The sequence below is a fragment of the Ochotona curzoniae genome, unplaced genomic scaffold (genome assembly GCF_017591425.1).
Source record: "Ochotona curzoniae isolate NIBS_2020 unplaced genomic scaffold, NIBS_Ocur_1.0 contig_1855, whole genome shotgun sequence".
Taxonomy (NCBI): domain Eukaryota; kingdom Metazoa; phylum Chordata; class Mammalia; order Lagomorpha; family Ochotonidae; genus Ochotona; species Ochotona curzoniae.
The window spans coordinates 223,192-251,147 of record NW_024465226.1 but is presented as its reverse complement, the minus strand read 5'-3'; the positions used below and the strand labels follow the sequence as shown (position 1 = coordinate 251,147).

The window sequence follows — 27,956 nt, the reverse complement described above, 5'->3', positions numbered from 1 at the left end:
TGCCTGTCCTCTTTCTCACAGGCTGAAAGCACTTTGCTTATTTGCTTGATGTTTTCCTCATGTAGAAACATTTCTGCCTTGCATACATAGGTGTACTCTGCCTGGTTTTTCTGTGTTCTCCTTTTCTTTGTCTTCTTGTTTATTCTTTTTTTGATTTCATCCAGGCAAAGGCCAGATGAAAAATGCGGCAACTGAAGCCCTCCTTGATTCCATTCTTTACATGTTCCTCCATGATGTCCAGGCTGGGGAACACTCGGCAGCAGGCCATGCATTGAAAGCCATGCTCTGGCCACAAGAGCCACTCAGGGGTCTTTATTCTGGGCTTCTCCTCCAGGGCTAGAAGCTCTGCTGGGCCCTCAGCCTTGAAATCATCTTCATCTGTGGTGTCACAACTGGCCTCATTGTCGATGATCATATCTTCTGTAAGCACAGAAGAAGAGCTGGCCTCCGAAGGGACTTTGCCAATGCAGCTCAGTTCTTGCACTCTTGCCCTCTTCTTGGGAGGCAACAAGCCTTCCTGTGTGTTATATACAGTGTTGGCCTCTCTCTGCCTTTTGACATACATGTAATAGATTTTCATGGCCCGCTCCTTTCTCATATGTAATGCATCTGAGCAGGGCTCATTGGCTAAGTGCACATGAAAGCACATATCATTCCAGGTAGTGGAGCTCTTCTGTCCCACATCCTGGGGTAAAGGCTTGTCAGAGGGTCTAACACCGAGATCTTCCTTCTGGCTTTGATGCATTTCTAAGAAGGAAAGTTTCAACCATTAGAAAACGTGATTAAGTTTGCATAAAGATGTAGTGTTTCTGGGGCACTCTGAGTATCCCTGCGCATGGGATGTGTGTGATGGGTGCGTGCACAAATGTGATTCTACACTTACAGATGTCTTCAAATGATATGTCCTGTATGAAATGGAATTGGTAAGGCTTGTATGTGACAATAGGGGCATGGTATATCTGCCAGAGATGATTCTGTGATCTTGTACAAACTCAGTATATTTTTCTAGTGTTAGTAAAAGGTAGTGTGTGTGTGTGCACTGTTTAATGTGCAGCACAGCTGAGCAAGAACAGGCATGGTTGTTAGCTTTGCTGCTGTCTGAGAGAGTAGACAGTGTCATAGGAAGTACACATGACTCTCAAACCATGCAGCTCTGAAAGCCTGCAGATATTGTGAATGTGGCGACATAAGAGAAAGGCTACCTCAGAAACTTAATTCTCTCAAATTGCAAGCATTTTCTTTAGTCTCGTCTAGTCCCAGGGCTGGTGAAGATAGGTGTCCTGTGAGTGTATGAAAGGTATTCAAGGGATTAGTCAGTAACAGGTTAGGCCTGAAAATCTGTTTGCAAGGGGGATGATATAAGATGTACCCATGTAATGAGTCTACAGAAAGAATAAGAGTCGCAGGGCATGAGAAGTGTCATGAAAAGAACAGCTAAAGGAAAGGAGAAATCATCATCTTGGTCTGAGCTGAAGAGGCCTGTAGAGATCTCTGAACATGAGTGTGTGCCAGTCTGCATGGGGAAATTCCAGCCAAGTTTCCATACACCTGTTGGCACTCTCAGCCAATGAAGCCAGCTCTCCCAGGACTCACTTGGGACAATGCTGTGCTGAAGGACTGTGCTCTTTCTTGGGAACACATTGTCTGTTTGTCCCACCCCAAGGCTTCAGTCTTACTCTTTCCTGAAGTTCTTTTGTGTAACTGAAGTAAGTGTGAGGTAATTAGGGGGTGTCCTGAATATTAACTGAATAGCCTATGTTTGTTCAGACATTCCATTTGCATCTGTCTTACCTTCTTCATCAGAATTTCTGGATGTGCTTGAAGAGGAGACTGATTTGGAGCTGGAATCACTGACTCCTGGTGCCTGGCTGCGGGTTTCAATCTCCACGACCTCACATGGCTCAGGCACATCTTGTGGAAGCAGCTGGAAGTCTGAGAAGGAAATTACAAGAAAACACATTGTGTCATGGCTTAACTGTGTCTATTCTAAAAGGAGCATACTAAGTGGCTGTTTTGCTTCAGGCATTACTGTCTCCTCCCTGTCCACCACCCATCATGGGACTTGCTCTCACACTTAGCTGAACCATATTGCAAATTGCTACCGATAGAGAAGTTGTTAAAATTGTGTATGTGGTAGACATCCGTAGGATTGAGTATCTGTTATGTGACATTGCTGAGGATGTTGACAGAATATTGAAAAGTGGGAAGCTTGCCCAAACAGAAGATGAAGTCAGTTAATAAAGTCTGATATCCATGATGAGCTTCCTTTTCCTTGGGAGAAATGGTGTATGGGAAAGCCATGGAGTACACGCTTTGTAGTAATTACTCCTACTTAATTTGAAAGAGCAAATTAACAGGAGGAGAAATTGGGTTCCTGGGGAGAAGCAGTAGAACATGTGGGCAGGTGTTCAGTTTGCTGGGGAGGTTACGATCACATCAAATGTGGTGACTCTGTACTGAGGGGCTGTGTCCTATTCCTAGAGGAATGGCCCCTATTTGTCCTTCCCTCAAGACATCAATATTAGCCTTTCTTTGGGAAGCAGTTGCACATATTTGAGGGAAAGTGAAGCCAATCATGGTTGGGCTATGTAGTTCACTTGAACTTGATGACCAAGTGCACACATTGCTTTTTATTTAATCTACTATTGTCAGTACAAGTGCACTTATTTGTAGAGGTGTTTTAGTATTCAATCTCATACCTACTAAGCTCTTTGCACAGAGTTGGTTCCTGGTCTTCATTCCTCTGAATGTATTTTTGCTGAACAGATTTACTCCACTAATGGTTCTACATTTTTCTCGTCACCTTAATCTTAAAAAATGTAGATAACCCCTCTTGACAGTACTACAGTTCATCTTGGAAACTGCACCTTATACATATATTGCTGTCATTGAGTTTCTCTGAGAAATGTTGATCAACTTAGTGGCTACAGATCTGCTCTCCCTCCCGTTTCCCTGATTTATCTGAGCATCCTGCCTCCTTACCAACATCATAAGGCGTGCACACACTGGAGTCACGGGTGTAGCACTGCAACTTGCCAGATGGATCTTCTTCCTCTTGGACCAGGATCTTGTCATCCAAAACGCTCCCAGGTGGTGACTCCCTCTTCTGTAAATCTGTGATTGATGGAGAATGGAACAACAGTCATTCGATGAACAATGTGTTTCTTTCATTTCTTTAACTTATACATATTCTGAATATCACATGCTAAATGTTGAGAACAGGCATGCCTATTAGTTCAGAAAATAAAGTCTATATACTGTTGAAAACCTTAGCACTCCTATTACAGAAGCATTTCTCCTGTTTTGGGATGTTGGAGTGACTCAGCTCTGATGGCTTATAAAGTATCATATGGAGGAAATGTGCCCACTTGACCCGCACATAAACCCTGAATTCTTATACAGAAAAGAAATAGATCAATCATGTATAAATTATCATTGCCTAATTTCTAATGGCATTTTTGAGAGTCAGATAATCACAATGGGTAGACAGCATGTAAACAAATATATTCAATATCACACTTCTGTCCCTCTTACTCATGCATCTTATGCATGTATAGTTGTGTGTACAGCATCTAAGTTATGACCCTTGCTCTACAGGTCTCATTGTTTACACTCAATGACATCTTTTAATATGCGCTAATCTTAGTGAAGTTGAAATAAAGTCATTCACTCTTGATACCCTCTCAAAGTGAGCATCAGAATATGGAAAACTCAAAATTTTGTTGAAAATATCAAATACTCCTATGTTATATGAATTAGAGTTTTGAATGTTGCAGTTGGCTTCAGTCTGCAGCTCCCCCCACTGAGCAGTTGCCCTGTCTAATGAGTTGTTTATTTTTTGGTTAGGTTCCATGGTAACCATAACTGCCAATTGCCTATATTTCCCTAGTCAAACCCCACTTCCCATGTAATCAGTGTGTCTAAATGGGACTATGTATGTTTGTTTCCTGTTTTATATAAGATTTATTCACCCTTATTGGAAAGACAGATCCACAGAGAGGAGAGACAAAAAGATCTTCCAAGTACTGTTACATTCCCCAAGTGGCAACAACAGCCAGGACTGAGCTGATCTGAACCCAGGAGCTTTTTCCAGGTCTCCCATATGGGTCCCAAGTCTTTGGGTTATCCTCCACTACAGTCCCAGGCCACAAAAAGGAAGCCAAAATGGGAGGTGGAACAGCCGGGAGACAAACCAGCACCAATAAGGGATCATAATGTTTACATGGTGAGGATTTATCCACGGAGCCAGCGTACTGGCCCCATCCTATTTTATGTCTTACATTAACCTAAAAGATCCAATTTACATTTGCATAGACTAAAGCAAATAATTTGTTTTTATCCCTTAGTAAAGAAACAATTCTTTATGAGTTTATGTTCATGCTTGAACATCTTTCTTACGCCTTAGTAAGGAATACATTTTATATGCTTGTACTTATCCATAACCATCTGAAAAATATTGATCTTGAAATCAGAGTTACAAAGAAAAAGATGATCGTTAATCCATCAGTTCACTCCCTAATTGGCTGCCAATGGCCAAATTCGGGCCCGCCTGAACTTTGTGTAAACAACATAGACCTTGTCCCTGGGACACCTGAAAGCGAGCTGGGCTCTCAGAAAGAGCCACGAATAGACAACTCCTCCTCACTCCCTGTTTCCTCACTTCACTGTCCCAGTCACCTGCCTTAACTATCTTCTCCACTACTAGGGACCTACTCTTCCCCCCTGCGGAAGGCATTCTTGGTTACCATATTCCAAAAACAACACTTCTCCACGTACCTCTTGATTTCTTTACAGCTGGAGGACTGTACTCACGCTCCAGATGTTTCCTTTTCTCTCTCTGCTCCATGGTTCAACTCTTTAAAGAGTTACTCAAAAAGGCTAAGCTTTCTACCTGTAACTCTACTGTCAGGTAGTTGGTGGTATCAAGAAAAGACAGAATATGAAAATCCGAGGACACCAAATCACAGGAGACGCTCGCGGCTCCCAAGCACTGTCCTGCCTGGTACGCAGTATGGCAGCAGGACTGTTATGATTCAAATCACAACGAAGACCTCGGAATTCTAGGATGTCCTGGTGACATCACTCAGCCCAGGGGGCTCAGCCAGTATTTAAAGGGATAGAGGGCTGCCACAGGTGATTGCCTATGTTGACTTGATTTGTCCAAATGTAACTCTATTGTGAACTTATTTTTCAGGCCTTGATTTGACATAAGGACTTGTAGCAGACAGAGGATTGAATTAAACAAAGAAAACTATTCCTTGCACATAAGAAAATTGCATGTGTCAGTCTCTCAAAAGCAAGGATATGACACAATGCAAATGAGGATTAGGCTTACACTCGGGTTGATCTCCCCAAAATCACCATCAACGTATAAACTGAAGGGAAATAAAATTTATCTGCTAACAATATTATTGTTACCTGTTAATAATATATTAATTACATAATGATGATTATATTGTATACTCTATTATATAGAACTGTATTACATATTCACATGTAATTGTGTATAATAATATATGTGAGTTATATAATATTACCCCATATTTTATATAATTTCTATTGTGGAATACTATTCAGCCATAAAAAAGCAGCCTTATTATTTGCAATAAAATTGATGCACCCAGAGGGAACTATGTTCTTGAAATAAGGTAAGCACAGAAGAATGAAAATAACAAAATCCTCAAAAATGTTAACTCAGAAAGTCGGGAGGGAGGAAATGATCAAGTAGATTCATGAGTAATAGGTTGCATATACATAGGATAAAAAATTTCTGAGGTTCTAGCATATGGTTAGATGAAAATAAATAGTGCTGAGTTACTACATATATAGATCATAAGCACAGAAGAAAATCTTCTAGAATGTTTTTGTGTGTCTGACTTTCTCAACTTGTAAATACACTTTCTCACTGTGAAAAACAATATAGGTAGTAGTAACATACGCTGGTGAGGATTTTGCTAAGAAGCAATCTTTACATACTATTGATGGAAATATCAATTGGTTTAGTTAGTGTGGAAAAATTTGGAACTTAATTTAAAAACTAGAAATGAAATTTAACATAGTCATGTAATCCTACTATTGAACTTTTACTCAAAAGCCTTGAAATTGTTTTATCCAAGTACCAGGATCAGAGTCCACTCTACTAATGCATATAGAATTTTAACTCTTTTGTCAAATACTTGCCCTTATTAAAGTTTGTCACTGTTGACTTTAGGTAATTGTAATAATATGTGACTTTTTGTTTTTCTGTATGGTGTGTGTTTGTGTGTATGAGAGAGAGGGAGGGAGAAAGAGAGAGATGAACTAGGAATTTATTGAGTATTTTCATCCTGTAGATTTAAAATTATCCTCAAATTTTAGGATTTGGCAGCCATTGAAACTCCAAAAATAATATATTTTCATCTCACATTTGCTTCCTTCTTGGGTTTGTATTCCTTCTCGGGGTTATATTGCTCTCTTGATGTTCCCCAGGAAACAATGCTCCACATTGTTTTTTTCCTTTTTTAAAAAAAAAATTTATTGGAAAGTCATATTTACAGAGAGGAGAGACAGAGAGGGAGATCTTGCATCCATTGACTCAACCACCCACCCAAGTGGCCAAAACTGCTGGAGCTGTGCCCATCCAAACCAGGCTTCAGGGGCCTTTTCGGGTCTCCGACATGGATGCAGAGTCCCAAGGCTTTGGACTGCCCTCAACTGATTTCCCAGGCCACGGGCAGGGAGCTGGATGGGAAGCAGGGACACCAGGATTAGAACTGGCACCCATATGGGATCCTGGTGTGTGCAAGATGAGGACCGTAGCCACAAGCAACATTCTTAAAGCTTCTCTGTAAAAGTTTACATATCTTTTCCAAAGTCTAATTAGAGTTAATCACTTCCAGGGAACTCTTCATGTCAAGTCTGTGTTTCTTTCTTTTATTTTTTTTTTTTTGTAAGATTGATTTATTTTCTTTGGAATGTCAGATATAGTCAGAGGATGAAAGACAGAGTGGGAGAATTTTCAGCCATTGATTCACTCCTCAAGTGTTTGCAATGGCCTGAGCTGAGCTGATCAGAAGACAGGTGCCAGTACCCTCTTACAGGTCTCCCATGTGGTTGCAGGGTCCCAGGGCTTTGGGCCATGGTTGACTGCTTTTCCAGGCCACAAGCAGGGAGCTGGATGGGAAGTGGAGCCACTGGAATTAGAATCGGCGCCCATCTAGTATCTAGGTGCTTTCAAGGCAAGGACTTTTGCTCTTTCTAGGCTACTGGGACAGCCAACAGCCCGACAGCCCAGGTTAGTCTGTTTCTAAGTTTCTGTTTCATTACATGTCGACTTTGTATGAAACAGTTGTACCTACTGGTTTAGCTTTTACTGTGTCCAATTCTGCCTATTATCTCTCACATTCATGGAGCTGAATGCACTCACCAATCATTCTTCTGCAGGTGGGGAACAGTGTCTTGCTTCCTGGGATTTTCAGGCCTTTGTATTGAATGTCGGGCAGTGGGATTTAGCACACTGTGAATATCCCGGCTTCATGGTGAAGAATGCCGGCTTTGCTCATCAGTGGCTCAGCTCATCCTGGATCGTGTCAATGCTTTCAATCTTGTTTCTCATGTTTTGTTTTTCTGTTGTTTTGCATTCAATTTTGTAGCACGTTTTTTGTTTGTTTTTATTTTTGCTTTACATCAAGTTTAGTGTTTGAAATCTAAGAAAATATGTTTTCTCTTCTAATTTGGATGTGTGTATAAACATCACTTGTCTAAATCCAGCCTCCTCAACGCTGCAGTATTTTGGCCTCTTTCTGCTCTGAAATCATCACGTTTGTCCCTCTACTAAGGTGCTGACGGCATCCTAAGTAGGTGGAGTTAGCAGATATTAGAAAAACAGAAAGTGGAGAGTTTGGTGAGAAAGTCTGAGGAACAAAAGGATTTGAGTTCCTCTCCCAGTGGCGTTAGTTAGGAACCCCAACTCATCTTGGGAAATTCACACTCTGTTACATGTTAGGATCTCACAACTCCTTCATATGTCAAAGCAATTTCCACACATAGCTGCCTGCCCAAGCACAAAATAAATAAATAAATAAATAAACACCAAACTCCAAGTTCACATGCATCTGGATTCCTGAAGGACAACCCCTGAAGCAAGAGTTGGCAGCCAACCAGGCAATTCTCTGAGCAAGGCTGGCATTGGACAGAGGAGTTCTAACCTGCACTAATGTATCCAGAGACCCTAAATCAGACACACTAATGAGTAGGTGTACAGGCCCAAGTCCACTGAAGGCACAGTAAGCAAACTGTAATGGGGCGACACCACTGATGGCACCCGCTCATCAGGTTAATTTACAGTGCACAGGGCCCAGAAACCTGGCGCCTCCTGCCTCCTGCCCCCTGTAGGTTACTGCATTGTAACTTTGGGCTCTGGTAACTCCCTGCTGGCCTGAAACTTTGTTTCTCCTGCATTGCTCTCAGTCTGATCTTGAGGAGGAAAGCTTAAAAAGCCTGACTTTAGTGGCTTGGTGAAGTGGCTGCTTGAGTGTAGCAGGAGCTGCTGTCACCAAGCTTGGGAAATCAAGACTCTTCTAACATCCTACACTTGGGTCAGTGTTATTGTTCTTGCACTCCACAACACAAACTCCTTCCTTAGGGTACTGTGCACCCCAGATGGAATGCTACCATTCCTAAGTCACCATCAGCTCTGCTTCTGCAAACAGCCAGTACAGAAGCAGCATGCCCTCTCTCAGGAAAAGTAAGAGCTGGAACACAGATTTGTCCTCTAATTCTTGACATAGTCTTAATCTGGGAGTGAGTCCTGGAATGGACAATGGGATAACTGAATCCATTCACCAGTGCTCTGGTCACAGAACAGCCTTTGGCCATCAAGGTCAGGTGATCGCCAGGAACACCTGGCAGATGAAGGCAATTCTGAAAGCAGAAATGCTAAGTGCCAGGGAAGATGATTAAAAATGGGGTTCCTGCAGGGAAGAAGGGAGGAGTTGCTGACAGATTAGCAGTCCCCCTTCAAAAGAGTCTTCCAGTTCATTAACCAAGAAGAAAATTTTCTCTGGTCTGGTTAATATACATTTAGACAAACCTATAACCTCATAGATCTAAAAATACTTATATGGGCCACAGGCTAAAAATTGAAAAACCCAAAATATGCTTCAAGGTGGGCTATTTGCTAAAGCAAGCCCATGGCCATTTCTTCTTACAGGAACCTTTCAGACACCTGCCACAATACTTCTGGGCCCAGCGTGATAGCATAGAGGTTATAGTTCTCGCCTTTCACGCACCAGGATCCCATATTGGCACTGGTTCCAATGCTGATGGACCCGATTCCCATTCAGCTCCCTGCTTGTTGCCTGGGAAAGCAGTTGAGGACAGCCTGAAGATGGGACTCTGCACCCATTTGGGAGACCTGGAGGAAGTTCCTGGCTCCTGGCTTTGGATCTGCGCAGCACTGGCTGTTCAGGTCACTTGGGGAGTGAAATATCGGACAGAAAATCATCTTCTCTGTCTCTCCTCCTCTCTGTATATCTGACTTTGTAATGAAAATAAAGAAAACAGGGTCCTCAGGGACATCTCGGAGTCCTGCACCTCCCCCCCAGGCCTCCAGGACTCACACTCTCCACTGCAGCCTGACCTAGGTCACTTCCAAGGCAGGAGTCATGGAGTGGACAGTTTATGGTCTCCCAGGCCAGCAGGTAGGAGGCCAAGGTGGTGGGGCCATTGTCCAGTCTGAAGACCCGGCAGACTCAGCCTGAGGGAGCGTGAGGCCAGGGGGCAGACTGAGCAAGTGCCATGGCCACCAGCAGGTTGGTGGGTGGTAGATGATCGGGGTCCAGGCTGGGCTCTGGGCTCACTGGCGCCCCGCATGCACAGTGTCCAGAGGCTCCTGGCCCACTGCCCAGGTTGTGTCCATAAATGGCCTGAACTCCTGTGCCATGTCCATGTCTGGCCCAACTCCTCGATTGTGTCCACCTCTGTCTCCTGTGTTCAGATTGTGTCCACTCAGGAACCACATTCTTGGGTCATGGTAATGCTTGTCCCCAGCTCATGGGTTCGTGTCCATGCAGGGACTTCGGTCACTGTCATGTCCAGTCCAGGCAGGGTCTTTTTTTTTTTTTTAACAGCTAGTGATTTTTATTTATTTTATTTTTTTTAGTTTTTTTTTTTCTTAATTTTGGACAATCTTTATATGGTTAACTAGGGCACAAAGATTCAAAGGCTACAGGGATGTTTATAAGATTCTTATTTCCACATTTATTTTTCCTGTATCAGGGGTAAAGGGGGAGAAAAAGGGAGAAGCCCCACCCAGTCTCCCACCCATCCCAGGTCCCTGATGTGGGGCATGCTCCAAGGGGCTTGCTCCAGTTTTTTCGATACTTCAACAGTTATGAATTACTGCCAGTCTTGCCATTTCAAGCAAGATGAGGTCACTATAATCCCCTGGTTGACATAGTCCACCTTAGAGTCTCTGTTTGCCCAGATTTTCACTGCCAACACATGGTTGGGGTGGTTAAATGATTTGTTCTGTCCTCCATCCCATGTTGTGGTACCAGAAGTCCTCTTGCAGGTTCGGAAAGACTGCCATATCTTCATGTGCACCTGGTTGTACTTTCTACTGCTCCGTCTGAGCCTCTGAGGAGTCTCGGCTCTGGCACTTGCACTCCATGGCAGAACATGGAACCTGTACTTTGCTTCATGGTTAGAGTTCCGAGTCTGGGAGTTCCATTGGGGAGAGCACACACACACACACACACACACACACACACACACACACACACAAAAAAAACTTTGTCTGAGGTGATACCCAGTCCAAATTCTTCTGTGTGCCTGCCAATATGGGGACAATCTGATTCCATTGCCCCAGTCAGCTTATGGACATGCTGGTGATTGTGTCGGTTCTATTTCCAGCCCTGTCTTCCACTGGAACCAATGGGTGTTGCAGTCCAGTCTGATTTTAAGCAGCATACACTCAGCCCTCACACAAAGCAGTGGGAGCTACAGCCAAGTTGGAGTGACCCACAATAAGACCCTCAGCCAAGGGATGGCCAGGAGAAGGTGGCCGCTCCCCCAGGTGCTCAGCCTAAGCTTAAGACCAAAGGTCTACCTATAAGCCTAATGCTAAAACTAAGTCTAAGGCCTACTGTAAACCTAAGCCTAACCTGAAGCCTAACCTAAGGCTTACCCATAAACATAAGCCTGACAAAAGGCCTAAAGCTTACCCATAAGCCTAAGCCTAGGCCTAAAGCCTACATATACATCTTAGCCTAAGGTCTAAGGCCTACCTCTAAGCTGAAGTCTAAGGCTAACGCCTAAGGCCTACAAGTAAGCCTAAGCCTGAGGATTAATGCCAAAGGCCTATGAGTAAGCCTAAAACAAAGGCTAAGTCTAAATCCCAAGGCCTACCCCTAAACCTAAGCCTAAGGTTTAAGGACAAAGGCCCATGAATAAGCCTAAGGTCTAAGGCCTACCCATAGTTCTAAGACTAAGGATAAAACCTAATTGCTTCCCCAAAGACTAAGGCCTACCTGCAAGGCTAATCCTAAACCTAAACCTAAGCCAAAGGCCTAAGGTCTAAAGCCTACTTACAATTCAAAGCCTAAGGCTTAAGGCCTAGCCATAAGTGTAAACTTAAGCCTACAGCCTAAGGCCTAACCTTAAGCCTAAGCCTAAGAATGTGGACTAAACTCTACACATAAACTTAAGCCTAAGACTTAACGCCTACACATCAACTGAAGCCTTAGCCTAAGGCATAATGCCTACCCATAACCCTAAAGCCTGAGAGTAAGCCTATGGTCTAAGGCCCACCTGTAAGTATAAGCCTAAAGCCTAAGGCCTACCCGTAAGTCTAAGCCTATGGAACTGATGGTAAAGATTACAAAGTGAGTGTCCAGCACAGTGGTCTAACAGCTAAAGTGCTGGCCTTGCATGTGCTTTTAATGATGATTCACTCCCCAAGTGAGCACAACTGCTAGTATTGTGCCAATCCAAAGCCAGGAGCCAGGAATTTCTTCCAGGTCTCCCACATGGGTGCAGGATCCCCAGGCTTTGGGCCATCCTCAACTGCTTTCCCAGGCTACAGGCAAGGAAATGGATGGGAAATAGAGCTGCTGGGATTAGAACTGGTGCCCATATGGGATCCTGGAGTGTTCAAGGCCAGGACTTTAGCCTCTAGACCATGGCGCCTGGCCCATGGCAGACCCTTAATAAGCTCTTGGCTTCGGACAAGCATGCTATGGCCATTGAGGTTGCTTGGGCAATGAATCATTGGATGGAAAATCTTCCTGTCTTTCCTCCTCTCTGTCATGCTGAATTTGCAATCTTCAAAAAAAAAAAAAAACTACAACGTGAAGATGGTAAGAACAGTATGGTGTTGGGAGGCATTCTGCACACTCTGGCAGAAGTGATGGGGCTCTGCTGCTGCAATAGTGGCAGCAGCATGGAGGAAGAGAAGGAGCATGCAGGGTGCTAAGGCTGGGAGCTCTCCCAGGGCCCGCCCAGCAGCAGTGGCAGAAGCACCTGAGTGCAGGCTGGGCAGCCAGAGAGAGCTGCAAGGTCGGGGTTACCCCAGTGTGTTACACATACCAGGAGAGGCCATGATTGCAAGGCCAACCTAAAGGACCAGTGGCAACTGAACTGGGCCTTAAGCTGGCCACGCTCAGCCTGCTGCTGTGCACGAGCCTGTGGGGCCACGTGCTGTTCGCGCTGCTCATGCAGAAGCGCATCCTGCACCACACCCCGCACTGCCTGCCACTGGACCTGTGACTGGCAGACAGGCAGGGCATGCTCACCTGCCTCCTGGCAGTTGTGCTTGCTGCATGCCCAGCTGTGGCTGCCAAGGGGGCACTGCTGGACACACTGGCACCAGGCTGCTTTCCTTCCTCATCGGATTCTTCTACTTCCGTGCCGCTTTCCTACTGCTCAGCATGGGTGTCACCCGCTACCTGGGCATGAAACACCACCACTTCTAAACTGAGCGCCTGTCTGGCTGGCCGTGTACCACTATGCTGGTGTGCACCTCCTGGGCACTGGCATTAGCCAAGGCCTTCCTACCTTTACTAGAGCAGGCGGCAACTAGGATGACACACTGTGTGCTCTGGAGCAGTGGCCCAATGGCATCGCTGGTGCTTGGCATCCTGCCGTTTTTCAGGACAGTGGTGGGTGCCACAAATCTCATTTCACTCTGCCTGCACTTCTTCATTCATGACCGCCATAAGATGAGGCCAGAGAGCCTAGTACCCGCTGTAACTCACGACTGGACTTACCACAGCCTGGTACCACTGGCCAGGCAGCTGCCAACTGGAAGACAGACTTTGGCATTGGACCTACACCACCCGTGCTCATGGGCATCCTGGTGGCGGAGTCTGGCCGTGGCATCCACTTCCTGCTTGTGCTGGAGGAGTTCAAGACTGAGAAGTGGCTCTGCAGGATGTTCTAAGCCATCACGCTGCGCTTCATGCTTCTCTGGGGCCCCTACTTTGTGGCCAGCTACCTGCTGGTCCTGGTGAAGCCCTGTCCCCCAGGCCTACCTGGTGGCCTCGTGGGGCTCACCTTCTTCAGGCCAGCATTAATGCTGTCTTGTGCTTCCTGTTCAATAGGGAGCTCAGGGACTACTGCTGCACCCAGTTCCCCTGCTGTCAGAGCCCCCAGGTGGCACAGAACACCCTCCATTGGGACTTGAATAGCAGTGGGCTGTGAGGGCTCCATGAAACCTGAGCGCTGGCACATTTGCAGCTCTGCCAACCTCTTTGGCCTGGGCAATGCTTCTGCCTATGTTTTCGGTTTTGAAGCTGCGTTCAAATGAACAAACACCTGGATTGTAGAGACATGTGGTGTTTTGGGGGTTGGGTGGGTTAAGAATGGCAGAGGATGGTTGGGGGTTAAAAGGGAAGGTTCCATGTGCCAGGCTCGCACCAGCTCCGGCCTCTTCCTGGGAAGAATACTTTCTGGCTTTCTTGGTGGCAATAGGTTCCACCTTCTTGTCCTGGTTCCTGCCATCTTCTATTCCATGCGTGGTTACTTTTCTCCTTTCTTTTAAGTGCAGGCTACACTCATTTAATTCTTGGACCATTTCTCAAGAATCCTGGCCAGTTTCCTATGGAAGCTGTCTTTAAGTGATTTTTTTTTCAATGGAGAAGAGAGACCTGGGAAGGGACTGGGTGCTCATGTCCCATTTCTTGGGAATCTTCTTGGGAATGAAGCAGGTGGTGGTGGTAAAAGGGGGAGTTGGGTAGGTTTCTGACCTGCCTTCGTGGGTGTGGCCTGCACATCATGGTGTCCTGGCCCTTTCTAGTTCTGGCCAAATGCTGGACACCTGTGTTTGATGTTTCTGTGTCTTTGTATGAGCAGACAAGGGAGTTAGTGTGAAAATCCAACATTTTTTTCCGCAGGGAGTGACAAGGAACATTTTTTTTTTTTGGTTCTTTCTTTTCTACTGCTGAAAACCCACTGGGCAACTGCTCTCTCTCTATTATATCCATCTCAAATGGCACCATTTCTGCCCCATTGTGGTTTATTTATTTTTTTCAGCGTTATAATTTAGTCTTTGGAAATGGGGTTAAAGCACAGTTTTAAGTTTAAAATAGTAAAAAGGAGAATACTTTAAACATTATTATTTAACACATCTTGTTACAAAGCTCCTAGGTACATACATGTACAAAAGAAATAGCTAATATTTCCTGACACTTCAAACCATGACTTTCCCTACACCTCCTGATAAGAACAGTTAACCTTAATGGAAGACTCTCCCAGAATAATTCCAAATTTTTTGCACAAAAATGTACTGCCAGTTGTATGATATGCAGAGATAAGGCCAATGCATCTGAACTTCCAATTGACTTGGTTAGCATCTTGATTGAAATGAACATAGAATGGTTGTGTGTTGGAGGGAGATGATCTGAAGACAAAACAGGGCCAAGGACTTTCTTTTTTCAAGACATTCAGACAGAAAAACAAGACCAAAAATAAAAAAAAAAGCATGAACAAACATGCTCACATTAAAACAATGTTCACATTAAAAGATGTCAGATTTGCAGTTTCATTTGAAACCAGCAACAATCATGAAACGTCATGAAAAAATATAAGGTAAAATCTCCTAGAGGGATTACTAGATGAATTTAAAATGATCACACTGATCAGTAAACCCCAGAGGAAGGAGTTTGTATAGCCCGATGGAATTAGAGCCCTTATGGAGCTGCATGTAGATTAGAATTTTTCGTTCAACTAGGGTGAGAAATGCTATGGCTAAAAGTACGGGGAGAATTAAAAAGATAATATTGGCCAGGAACATATTAAGAAGCAGAGTTGAACCTCTGAGTATAAAGTTTTAAGTTTTATGCAATAACTGGGTTCTGCCATCTTAACAGCCCTGGCCCTGGGCAGGTTGTGTGTAGTTTACTAGATTAAGATTCTTTCATTTATTGGATTTAGGGTGCTGGTGTACAGTGGGCTCTACTTCTCTTGTCCTTTTATACTGGGAGAAGTAAATAAATAGATAGAAACTGACCTGGATTATTCCGGTCTGAACTCAGATCACTTCTAGGACTTTAATCATTGAACAAACAAACCATTAATAGTGGTTGCACCATTTGGGCGTCCTGATCCAACATCGAGGTCATAAATCCTATTGTCGATATGGACTCTACAGTAGGATTCTGCTGTTATCCCTAGGGTAACTTGTCCCATTGATCTATAAATTGAGTCAATTAATGGTCTAGTTGCTTAGGTTAGTCGTAGCTGGATCCATTCAGAGGTTGAGTTATACTCCAAGGTCACCCCAACCAAAATCTCTAACCTAGGGGCATAATTTGTTGGGTTCAAATAGGGGGGAAATTTGTTTGTGTAAGTTAGTTAGTTAAAGCTCCATAGGGTATTCTTGTCTTATTATTTTATTCCCACCTCTTCACAGGAAAGTCAGTTTCACTGATTGAAGGTGAGAGATAGTGCTCACCTTCAATAAGCGCTCGTGTTGCCATTCATACAAGCCCCTAATTAAAGAACAAATGATTATGCTACTTTTGCAGGGTCAGGATACCGTGCCCATTGAATTTGTGTCACTGGGCAGGCAGTGCCTCTAACTTGTGATGCTAGAGGTGATGTTTTTGGTGAACAGGTGGGGCTAGGGTTTACCGAGTTTCTTTCACTCCTTTTCATCTTTCCTTGAATGTGCTCTAGTGTTGGACTAACAGTATAATATAGGTAAGTATTAGGCATGGTGTGTTTATGTTTGAGTGTTAACTATCAGTGTTTATACGATTTGATATAAGCTTTTGCAGAGGAGAATGGGTTCTTGTTACTCATATTAGCAGCATCACTTCTATATAGATATAGATTGGTCCAGTGTTATGTGTATTGAGAGTTTATAAATTTGTGTGCGTTTAGTTGTTGGGTCGCTGTTGAGCTTGAACACTTTTTAAATTGGTGACTGCTTTTAGGTCAACTATGGTGATAAAATTATTTACTCTCCAATTCAGGCTGTACCCTGGTTCTAAAGGGCTGTCCCCTTTAGATTAAGTTTTTTGCTTACATTTGGATTTGAGTTTCTGTTGGCAAGCATAAAGCTGAACTAAAATTCTGGCCTGGACAACCAGCTATCACTAGGCTTGTTTGGCTTTTCACCTCTATCTGTATGTCGTCCCACTGTTTTGCCACATAGACGGATTCGTTCTAAAAACTGCTCACAGATAGCTTGTCTAGTTTCGGGGTCTTTGACTAAAATTATTTTTGCCAAGTGTTTTCTAGCTAATTCATTATGTAAAAGGTACAAGAGTTCATCTTTGCTTTTTTATGCTGTTAGTCAGTCTTTCATCTTTCCCTTACAGTACTATCGCCATAGCTCCTGAATTATATTTCTATCTCCTATAATTTAAGGGTGGTAAATGTTTTATTTTAATGACTGGTTTAATTATGCGGGGTTATTGGTTTGGGCTAGGAATAGCTCAAAGTGGTCCCATGATGTGAAATCTTCTGAGTGTACGTCAGATGGTTTTGTTAAGCTATGCTTTGAATTTTTCAAGCACACTTTCCAGTATACTTACCTTGTTAGGAGTTATCTACTCTAGTACCTGTTGATATGCTATATTTATTTAAGGACATAGAGGGTGACGGGCGGTGTGTGCGTGCTTCATTGCCATGTTCCATTAAGCTCTCTATTCTTAATTTACTGCTAAATCCACCTTTGGCCCTTAGTTTTCATAAAGGCTTTTGTGTTATTCTTTGGAAAGAAAATGTAGCCCATTGCTTTCCACCCTATAGGCTACACCTTGACCTAGAGAGGGTTTTTGAGCATACTATTATACCTTTTAGGGTTTGCTGAAGATGGCGGTATACAGGCTGAGTTGGCAAAGGGTGGTGAGGTAGAGTGGGGTTTATTGACTATAAAACAGGTTCCTCTAGGGAATATAAAGCACCACTAAGTCCTTTGAGTTTTAAGCTATTGCTAGTAGTCCTCTGGCACATAGTTTTGTTGTTGTAACTATCCCATCCAGGAGAAACAAGACTTTGTGAAAAAGACATACCAATTTAAAAACACTTCCCAGAGCATATACAGTGGCAAAGTTGAAATAAAAATTATCATATAACAGATACAGAGTAGTTACAGCTAGAATTCAGCACATAATTACTAAGTATTCAACACACGAAGGTGAATTTGGATTTCTTTTGAAGTAAGGAGAATTCAGGTTTAGGTGTTATAAAAAACTTATTATTAGCACACTCTGAAAATGTTTTCCTTGACAAAGTTAGGAAAGTAGAAGGGGAAGAAATTTCAATACGTGGAAACCTTTGAAATGAGACAGGCATGTAGATATTGGTACTGAGAAAGTGAAAATAAATAGAGATTCTAGTAGAATTTCCCATATTTTTATCACATTAAAATTCTGGATGTTTGAATGTATCACTTATGATACATTTTCTCTTTCTGACTTACTTTATCAACTCTTGAAATGTTTGGCACATATTGATTACTTTTTCAAAATATCACCTGTTCACATCTCAAAAGTAATAAGTACAAAAGGACTGACGTAAACATTTCCCACAAGTGTGTGCACACCCAGGTTGAGGCAACAAACACAGAAGAAAACAATGGCAACATGTTTTGTGCATTTATGTTTAAATCTTGACAAATAGAAAAATCTGGGACTGATGGTGATGACCTGAATAGTGCTCAGCAGACAGGTGGTGAAGATGGAAAGACCTCCTAGACACTCTACTCATGTAGACAAAACTTTACATTTTAATTCTTTTGGAAATCCCAGGGATTTGAACATGTCTGCCGATGAAATATTTAGAGTGATAAGTAACAACACTATATGGACGAAAGCCAGCTCACAAGTAATCATGTCTATTGGTCTAGACCTAGAATATGATGGATTGTGAAGATGTGGAATACAAGGAAGAAGCTATAGGTTTAGACAACAATAAAAGCTTGGAAACATGCACTTTTTGTGATAACATAAATACATGTTTGTTCATCTCAGCATATTTGAAAATATTTCAGATACCTATTCAAGGAAACCGGTTTTGTTTATATGAAAATCATGTAAAAATTATCCTTTCGATTGTACCCTCTAATAAACTAAATATTTAGTAAAAATATTGATAATAAAACTTCTGCACTGTTTTTAATAAAATGTGAACATTTGTCAGTACTTATCATTTTTGAAAATTTAAAGTCTAAAATCTGCAACAAAACAATGTGATTTTAATTTGATTTTTCAAACAGTTTGAAAAGGTTTCTCTCTAAATATATACTCACATTCAGAAATAAAGTACAAAACCCTACCACAACAACATGACACTCCATGAGTTAATGTAGGAATCAGTGCTTGGTTGATTAAATGGATGCTGAACATTCTCCAAAGCTTAATCTCCTAGGGCCAAAAGAGTTGTGTATCAGCTTTAAGCTAACTAAATGATTGGCTGTTTCCAAATCTGAATGATGCATATCAGCAGGTACTGTGGCCTACACAGGGTGACCCCTAAGAACCTCCACAAGCCCTAGTTTTTGTGCATGCCAGCCTCTGCTGCAGCCTAGTCCATCCCAACACACATCCCATCTGGCTCTCATGCACACCCAAGGTGCTGTGGCTTAGTTCACCATCCAGCACTCACGTATGACAACAGGTTCCACCACCTTGTCCAGCCTGACCCACCCCCAGCCCTGGTCTTTGTGCTCACCAGCGGTGGAACAGCCTAGGAGGGCAGTGTTCATAGTTCCCCTACCAGGCTTGTTCCCAGCTCCAGAGCTAGCACTTACTGGGGAGTACTGCAGTCCAGCCTGCCATGACTTGCACCCAGTCCAAGCATTTGCCAGCTCATGCTGTGCCCTAGCCTGGCTGGCCCACTTCCATCCTGTCTCTTGAGGACATCAGGGGTGCTGAGACCTATCCCAGCCTTTCCTGTCCCCAGACTGGCTGGTCCTCAGGCACAACTCTCACATTCTGATGTGGAATTAGCAGCCTTACAAGAGAGTCCCCAAAATTCCTCCACCAGGCTAACTCTCACCACAGGTCTTTTGAGAGCCAGCAGATGCTGCAGCCTAGTCTGCAACATCCAATCACCAGTCTCAGCATTTGCTAGCAGCTGTTACAGCCTGGCTCATCCCTGCCAGCCTCCGGTACCAGCTCTCACGGCAGGTGCAGCAGTATGGCCCAGGCTGACCCACTCCCAACTCTCATGTCAGTTGGTAGGTGTTGAGGTCCAACCCAGACTGGCCTGCACCCTGACCTGGCTCTCACTTGTGTCAGTGTGTTCTCTGGACTGACCCTGGCCAGCATGCTCTAAGACACAGCCCACACACGTGTCAACAGTTGGTACAGCCCAGCCTGGCCTGGCCTGGTCCTATCCGCAGGTCTTGGTGTTCAATACTCAGAGCTGCAGTCTAGCAGGGAGTTCCCCAAGTTTCCCTAGCAGAACTTCAAACTCTACTGCCACATGAGATGCCACTTGTGAGTGGCTGGCAGCATTCTATGACATCACAGTCACTGAGAGCTGCACCCTTTTTGTGGTTAGGCAAAAGTGGTCAGTAGTCTGCTGACTGCTGACCTATTCAGATATTGGTGGCTGAAGCAGGAGATATATTTGGAGTAGCGGATGGATTCTCATTTGAAGTGAGTGGGACTTACTCTCTGCCTGTGCTGTGGTATGGGGACAGTCACTCCCAGGTGGGGGTCCCTGATCTCCCAATCCTGTGTCCATGGGTGACACCACTGAGCCCTCACTGCTATACTGTGCTGTGTGACAGGTGTGAATGTAGATGCAAAGTGTGGGACATGAAATCATGAGCAAGTATTCTGCTCAGCTGTGATGGAGGGGAGGGAAAGGGCAGGCACAGAGGCAAGCTTTATGGAGCTGTACCCCTCTTGGTCAGTATATCATCACTGTCCCATGTTGGCACATGCTATGAATGTGTTAGGAGGGTGGTGATTTGTCTCTTATCTGTTGTCAGAAGATAAAATGTACAAGTAGGCAACACAGTAATTGCTTAGGTAATTCAAAACTGATGAGACAGCAGCAATGCCAAAGACCTTCCTAGGTTCCCAACTGGGAAAGCATCCACCAGAGCAATGCTTCCCAGTGAAGCAACAGAGTGAGGGCCAGAGAGCCTTTAACCCTCCAAGATTTCCAGAAGTCCAGGGCACACCCCGAGGAACCCCACCTCTAGGCTCTGTCCTATCAGGGGCTTTTACTTTCACTATGAAATAAATCTGGAGCTAGAAACATGACCTACTTCCCAAATTTTTATTTCTATGCCAAGCTGAGAAAAGAAAACACCTAGCTTTCCCTGGAACCCCTGAGATGGGAGGCCCATTCACCCCTGTGTCACATATGCAGAGGAACATAGGGGGACCCACATAGAAGTCAGCCAGTGTGGCAGGAGGAAGCCACATAACCCAGGGCATGCAGGAGGAAGCATCAGGCAGCCAGGCTAAACCAGAGCCCAGGAGTCTGCGCACAATCTGCTGGGGTATCTGGCATATCCTGGAGCCAATATGGGACATGAAATCATAATGTTTTCTCTAGTGCTGACAGGGCTGAGCTGTTGCTGACTGTCTACTTCATCCCCCATGGATGGCCATCCTGGCAGTGAGCACTTCAGAAACGGCAGGCCTGAGGCCTCTCCTGCACACATGTGCTGTACCTGTCCTTGTGCACAGCACCTGGTAAATGTTACCTGCTTACGGGTTGAGGACTGGCACTGGGCAGTCACAGCTGTTCATAGCTGAGCCCCTACTCAGTGTCCAGGACCAGCCCTGGTTCCTGCTCTACATAGTCAAATCAGACTGGTTTGAGGTCCAGGCAAGCAATGGTAAGCTGGCTGCTCCCCTTTCTTCTAGCCCAGCAGGAATCCCTTTGCCCAACACCTGAAACACCAGGGAGGAGGAGAAGAAAGTGCTGGAGCTGACAGTGCTGGGGTGGAGCCAGTTATAGGACAGGAGGTGGAACCCTGAGTTTCCCACTTCTGGTCATTGCAACAATAAGCATAGGGTGAGAGGACCTCAGTTGGAGCACAGGCACGTGTGGGCCCCCTCTACTACCATATACTCAAGTAAAAATGCCTTCACAGCTGTTCTGGAATCAAACTGTAGAGGAAGAGGTGAGAGAGGGGCAGGTCTAATGGGACATGGGACCTTTCCAACAGATGTCAGGAGGCTTTGGCACACTGGTTCAATGGCACCCCAGCCTCAGCTCTTTCCTCTTCACTGGCCCTGGAGAAGCCACAGGGCCAATCCCTGGTGGCATTTCATAAAAGTGATAGTTAAAACCCTGGCCCTCATACCACATGAGACACCACTTGGGAGTGGCTGGCAGCATTCTATGATGTCACAGTCACTGAGAGGTGCACCCTCTGGGTGGATAGGCCAAAGTGGCCTCTAGCCTGCTGACTGCCGACCTATACAGGTTTTGGTGGCTGAAGCAGGAGACATATTTGGAGTACCAGATGGATTCTAATTTGAGGTGATGGGGACTACCTCTCTGCCTGTGCTGTGGTATGGGGACAGTCACTTCCATGTAGATGTCCTCGGTCTCCCAATCCTGTGTCCATGGGTTATACTACTGAGCCCTTGGTGCCCCTATGGGCAGAGTGGGTATACAGCCACCTCAGTTCTACACTGTATTATGCGCTGAGTCTGGATGTGTGTGCATGTGGGTCTGGGTGGGTCCAAAATCACCTATTCTGCTCCACTCTTATCATCAGCGGGGGGTACAGTAGAGGGCAGTGGGTCTGGCTTTGAGATCCCCAGGGATGCAGGAAGCCTGAGAGTGGCGGGGTGACTCCTGGCTGTGGATGCCCAGCTAGAAGAGGAGTTTCATTCCTAGGAGGCCAGACAGAGGCTGTCCTTGCATCAGTTCCCCTCTGCCCTGTCCTCTGGGAACTGGCCAACAAGTGCCTTCAGCCTGGGGTCCTTGCCTCTGTCTATGGAGACAAATCCTGGGGCTTGGAGTGCTGTAGTTTCACCTGTGTTGGGTCATACTTGATTGTGTATCTTATAGAAATGACTGGGCCATCCTGAAGAATCTGAGGGACAAGGAGCATGGTCCGGTCATCTGTCTATATAAAAAGGTACAGGCCAGGTTTCTGGAGGACGGGTGTGGGTCCCTTGCCTTATTGGCTATGTGTATAATCACTGATCCTGGCTTCAATGGAACAGAAAGAGGGATGGCTCATCAATCTTTGACTTCTGACCTGGGTCCGCTCTCTTGACTGCAACGACCCTATCAAAGGCCCCTTTTTTATAGAGGATGAGGAAACTACTACAGTGAAGACCTTGTGCCAGACAGGCTTGGGTTCCTGTGGTGAGTTATTGGCACCCCAGCTCATCTATGGTTATGGGTGGGTTTCAGAAACTCCAGCAGCTGGCATTCTGGTATAGGGGGTCAAGTCACCACCTACAATGCCAGCATCCCATGAAGCTCAGGCAGCTCTTCCCTCTGCTGACACAGCATAGAGTCCTGACACCCCACCCTGTACTCCTTCCCTAGAGTGGCCATGGTGCCTCTCACTTGAGCCTCCTCTCTCCTGCAGTTCTACCAAAGAAGTTTCAAAGGCATCCCAGCAAGTTGCGGGGAAAGTGTGGATGGTCATGCTGGATGTCGATGTGAAGAAGGCCCAGAATCCGGGGAAGTACATGGTATGGCTGCAACCTCCTCCTGCAAGCAACCTGCACTGCTCAGGTCTTAAACAGGAGAGTGGGTGGGCAGTCCAGTATTAGGGTCCAGGGCCATCTCATCATCTGGACTTGAACATTCTGCATCTTGCTTCTAGGACCTCCAGACCCAAATAGGCCTGGACATCTGTGCTTCTGACCAGGTCCCTGCACTTCTCCCTGTTGGGCATATCCTGGCTGCTTGACACAGCAGGTGCTGAGCAGTGGCTGAGTCCATGATAGGCAGGAAGTTCCTGGAATGAGACCCTAACCTTAGACAGAATCTGTGTTAACATACCCAACCCTCACCTGGACCTGCCTTTTGGCCTTGCATCCCCCAGCAATGCCCCCTCCCAAAGTGGCTGGTGCTCTTGCCACATTCAGCACTCAGCTGCTTCTGGGAAATGCAGGAGTCAGAATTTCAGAGGGTTGGCAAAAACTACTGACTGTCACCTTCCAGGGTACCATTAAGAAATAGAGCCTGATTGGCTTTGCCAACCCTGCCACCCCCTATGTACATCATGAGTTTGTAGCTGCCCCTGGGAGCTGGGCTTGGAGAAATTAATTGCCCAGTGTCTGGTCAAAGCCAAAAGTGGCTTCCAATGTCTGGCTGGAGATGGGCCCTGCTGGAGGGGGAAGCATTGAGGCTCATGAGGGTGAGACTGAGACCCCAGGGAGGGAAATCTGGGGCCTGGTTGGGGCCCAGGCTGAGGCTATTACTGAGAAGGTCTGTGGGCAGGCAGGAGAGTTCATATAGGTACCTTGGTAGATTGCCTGGCCTGATGTTGACCACAGCGGTCCCTTCTGCATGAGCTAAAGGAGCAGGCCAGGCTGCAGTCCAAACAATTCCATGAAATCAAACTCCACGGTAGAGTGTACTTTCCAAAATCATCTGATGTTCCGAGACCGCTATGGAATAAACTAAGGCCTCTGGGCGGCAGTGGCCCCAGCACATGGATAGGCCTAAGGGATAGGGTACAGAGATAGGGGCCTAAGGAGACTGGGTACAGGCTCAGCACACAGGTCATTTGTTACTTAAAAAAAAAAGAAAAAAATTCTTTTTTATCCATGGACCTTTATTTATATCGTATATACTTTCCTAAGATTACATGAAAAAAGGAACACAGGGGAAAAGAATTTATTTTCACTCACATCTAGTAACAATATTACTTCCAGAATACACAAAGAACTGTTAATAACAAAAGCAATGGACAGGCCCTCAGCACCCAAGGGACACAGGCTCAGGAGGGACACATCTAGAAAGCACAGATTATTCATTGCTTCAACATATGAACACAGGCTGAATGCCTGAACCAACGTGGGCTGCCAGTGCATGCTGTTAGAAAGGGTGATATGGAAACAATGTGGAACATAGCTCCCAGGGAATATAGGATGCAGACCCAAGTCTGGGTCATTGCTATGATGGGGCAGTGGTCTGGCACTCAACAGCACAGCAGGGCAGATTTTCACAAAGATAAACACTCATGTGCCATATGAACCCAGCCCACACATGCACACTTCCCCAACCATTGAGGAAACCACTGTAAGGGTAATCCTTCACGCTAGCATCCATTGATATGTCCACAATCATCAGACGTGGAAGTAACCTGGGTGATGGTCAGCTGGAAATTGATAAGCATTCTGTCTTATTGCTTCTCAGCGTTTTGGATAAGATCAAGGGTATTCTGTCCTGTATCTGAATCAGAGAACAGGATTCAGTGAGCAGGAAAGTATGAAGCCATAGGCTCACCTGAATGGATCTCAGGTACATTATGCTCAGAAAGGAGGCTGGCCCTCAAAGCCTAGCCAATCTGTGACCCACTCAGGGACACCTAAGAGAGTCCAGGTCCCAGAGGCAAGGATGAGGCAAGGGTGACCCTGGCCGGTGGAATGTGGAGAGTATGGCCAAAAGAACCCACAGGAAATAGTTGGGTGCTGGAGCTGCTCCTTATATGGCTGAACTGACTTACGGGGTGATGACTCTCTGTGGCATGGAAAACCCTCATAGTGCATCTCAACAGAGATGTCCAGCAGTGCAAAGTGGAAATCCACCAGAAGGATAATAAAAGTGTACATACTATATGTACCATGAAATGTCTGTGTGTTCTGGTGGGCAGCTTTACCCAGACAGCTCAGAACAAGCAGGTGCCCAGAGCACACCCTGGACAAATGGCAGAAAGTTGACCTGGGCCGTCAGTGGACTGGCAGGGTAGGGCGGCAGAGCTGTACTGAGAGCCTCAGCAGCGAAGGAAGCTCTGCTCATCCTCTCTCTTCCAGGCAGCAGGATTTGTTTGGAATTTTGATGGCCTACAGCATGTACAACCCTGTGAGTATTCTGGAATGCACTTCCCAGTTCCTGTTCCTGACATCTGTCCAGAATGCCCCTTGTCACAGATTGCCAAGGCTGGCTTGTTGGGTGGCTCTCTTATGTGCAAGTGAGACAGCAAGTGTAGAGGTCAGGCAAATGGTCTCCCTGGACTCAATCTCAAGTTCTGAGAACAGAAGGGGTGCCTTCCTCTTGTACTGCTTTCTGCACTCTGGGATCAGGCAAGGTGAAGCATGCTACTCTGAGTACCAGCACTCTACAAGAGGATAGACAAGTAGCGTGACTTTGCTGTGGTCTGGGCTGTTTGATGCCATGGCATGATGGCACTCATAAGACATGTGGCTGGTACAGTGGGCTAAATTCCACTCCACACATTTCCATTTCCTTACAAACCCACTCAGACCTTTCCCATGAGGAAAGCAGAGCTGCCAGACTCCTCAGTCCACCCCAACAAGATCTTGGCCTCCCATGCACCCTGCCTGGTGCCTATAGCAGTAGTATTCAGGCATCCTGGATCCACATCCAAGACTTGCCCATTCTCTATTCCTTCATTGTTAAGCCTAACCTTGGTGCTTCCTCCTCCTATCTAAAATGGAGCTCCAGTGGAAGCCATGGGTTGGAACTTGGATTCCTGCCCCACACTGAGATCCAGGGGGTTCACACATGTTCTTGCCTCTGGTCTTTTCTCTTGCATGCCCTGAGCTGAGGCCCTGAAGGGTTCTCTTCAGGAATATGGAAACCTGGCTCATGCTCTAGTTCTTAAAGACCTGACCTCCAGGGGCAAGAGAGGCCCAGGTGCTCCCTCCTCCATCTCCGTATTCCCTTCAGTGGATGATCAAGCCCTCCCGTGGGGGTCACCGAATCCACTTGAGATCACCCAAACCAAGAGGTCACTAAATGACGCTCTGGTTTCTTGCAGGAGGTGGGCCATTTCCAGGGCCTGACCCATATAGTGACACTGTTGCTGATGTGGCTCAGTGAGGACAATGCATTTTGCGCTCTGGTCCAGCTCATGGAGAAGGAGAAATAAATGATGTCCGGTAGGTGGACAGAGAACTGTATCACTGCATGCAAGTCTGCATAGTCATGAATCCACATGAATGAGTCTTTGTCCCTCACTGGCTCCTGGGTGTGGAGGACACTCTCCCTTTGGAGGATTCCTTAGAAGTGGGGGCTGCCACAGGACACCTATACTGAGCTATACACCCCATCCCTATCATCTAAGCCCTGCAACATTGTCCAGGCTGTCATGTGGGGGAGCCTATAGGTCAATGTGTCCCATCTGTGTCCAAGTAACTCAGGTCTCACATGGATCTACACAGACTCCCACCCACTGAGCCATATCCAGTACATCCTCTGTGGCTCACCCCATCCTCGCTCCCGCATGTTGGCATCATCATCATCTACCCAGCCTGGCTGCAGAGTTCCTAGTGGTCACTTGGGGGCAGCCTGAATTCAATCCCACACAGTTTTGCACACACCGACATTCTGTGGCATCTCTGCCCTGGCCATGTGTCTACCCACCTGTCCCCTTGAGATTCCCCCACACACCCCTGGGTGCTCAGAAAGACCTAACCCCTTGCCTGTGGCTCTGCAGCCCTCTTGGGGAGAGGCTCTGATCCGAGGACTGGGGGCTGATCCTACTCAGATCTCTACAAACCGGGACTCCCGAAACTGAAGATGCTCCAGAACCACCTGGAAGATCTTGTACACCCTCCCTGCTCTCAAGCAGGACCTGGTGAGTAAAGTGCCTCCTTGGCTCCAGTGGGGGTTCTGTTCACAGTGACGGGGGAGAAGCAGGGAGTGATCCTCAAGGAATGCACTGCACCCTGGTTTACACAGTGTTTTCTGGATGTGGTAAGTGTCCATGGGGAACCCACTGCACAGGAAGCTCCTGCTCTACTGCCTGGCTCTCCCACTCCCGTGTCAAGTTGCCCACAGTGTGTTTGAGCTCCCCTAGCTCCAGTAGACACAGAAGGAACGCTCTTCACACCCAATGTACAGTGGGCTCAGATGTGGCTGACAGGGCCCCAACTACTGATGAGATGAGATCCTCACATAGGAGCTATGGCTTCATGTAGGCAGCCTCCTGGGGTCTCTGCCTGTGCTCGGAACAGGGTCACTGCCTACCATACAGTCCCCCGGGGCCCTGCTCAGGACTGGATGGGTGGGGTCCTCTCATACCTGCTATTTTAGGTGCCGTTCCCTCTGGCATTATGGATTTGGGACAACTTTATACTGGAAAGGGCACACATGCTCACCACCATGGCCTATGTGACCTTGAAATTGAACCGAAGTAAGTACTCAGGACCTGAAGATGCCAGGATGCTGGGGGTAGAGTAGCCAGTGTACCATGATGTACAGTGAACAGGGTTTTAGGTGGGGATGAGGAGGCCTGGCAAGCTCTGGGCCCCTTGGGAAGGTGTCTGAGAAGGGCCGCAGCCAGCACTTGTTAGAACAGGGACAGGGGTTGGAGCAGCGATGGGTGCTAGACCATCCCC

General features: G+C 45.9%; 1 protein-coding gene and 1 pseudogene across 1 annotated transcript; one reads left to right on the top strand and one right to left on the bottom strand.

The window, feature by feature from the left end:
* Nucleotides 1–139: 139 nt before the first annotated feature.
* Nucleotides 140–4,846, bottom strand: LOC121148911 (protein FAM170A-like). Its single transcript, XM_040969283.1, has 4 exons — nucleotides 4,777–4,846; nucleotides 2,983–3,114; nucleotides 1,792–1,932; nucleotides 140–747 (listed from the first exon to the last, which is right to left on the bottom strand). The coding sequence occupies exons 1-4, from the start codon at nucleotides 4,844–4,846 to the stop codon at nucleotides 140–142; spliced, it is 951 nt and encodes a 316-aa protein (XP_040825217.1).
* Nucleotides 4,847–8,793: 3,947 nt separating this feature from the next.
* Nucleotides 8,794–13,680, top strand: LOC121148902 (annotated as a pseudogene).
* Nucleotides 13,681–27,956: the final 14,276 nt, after the last annotated feature.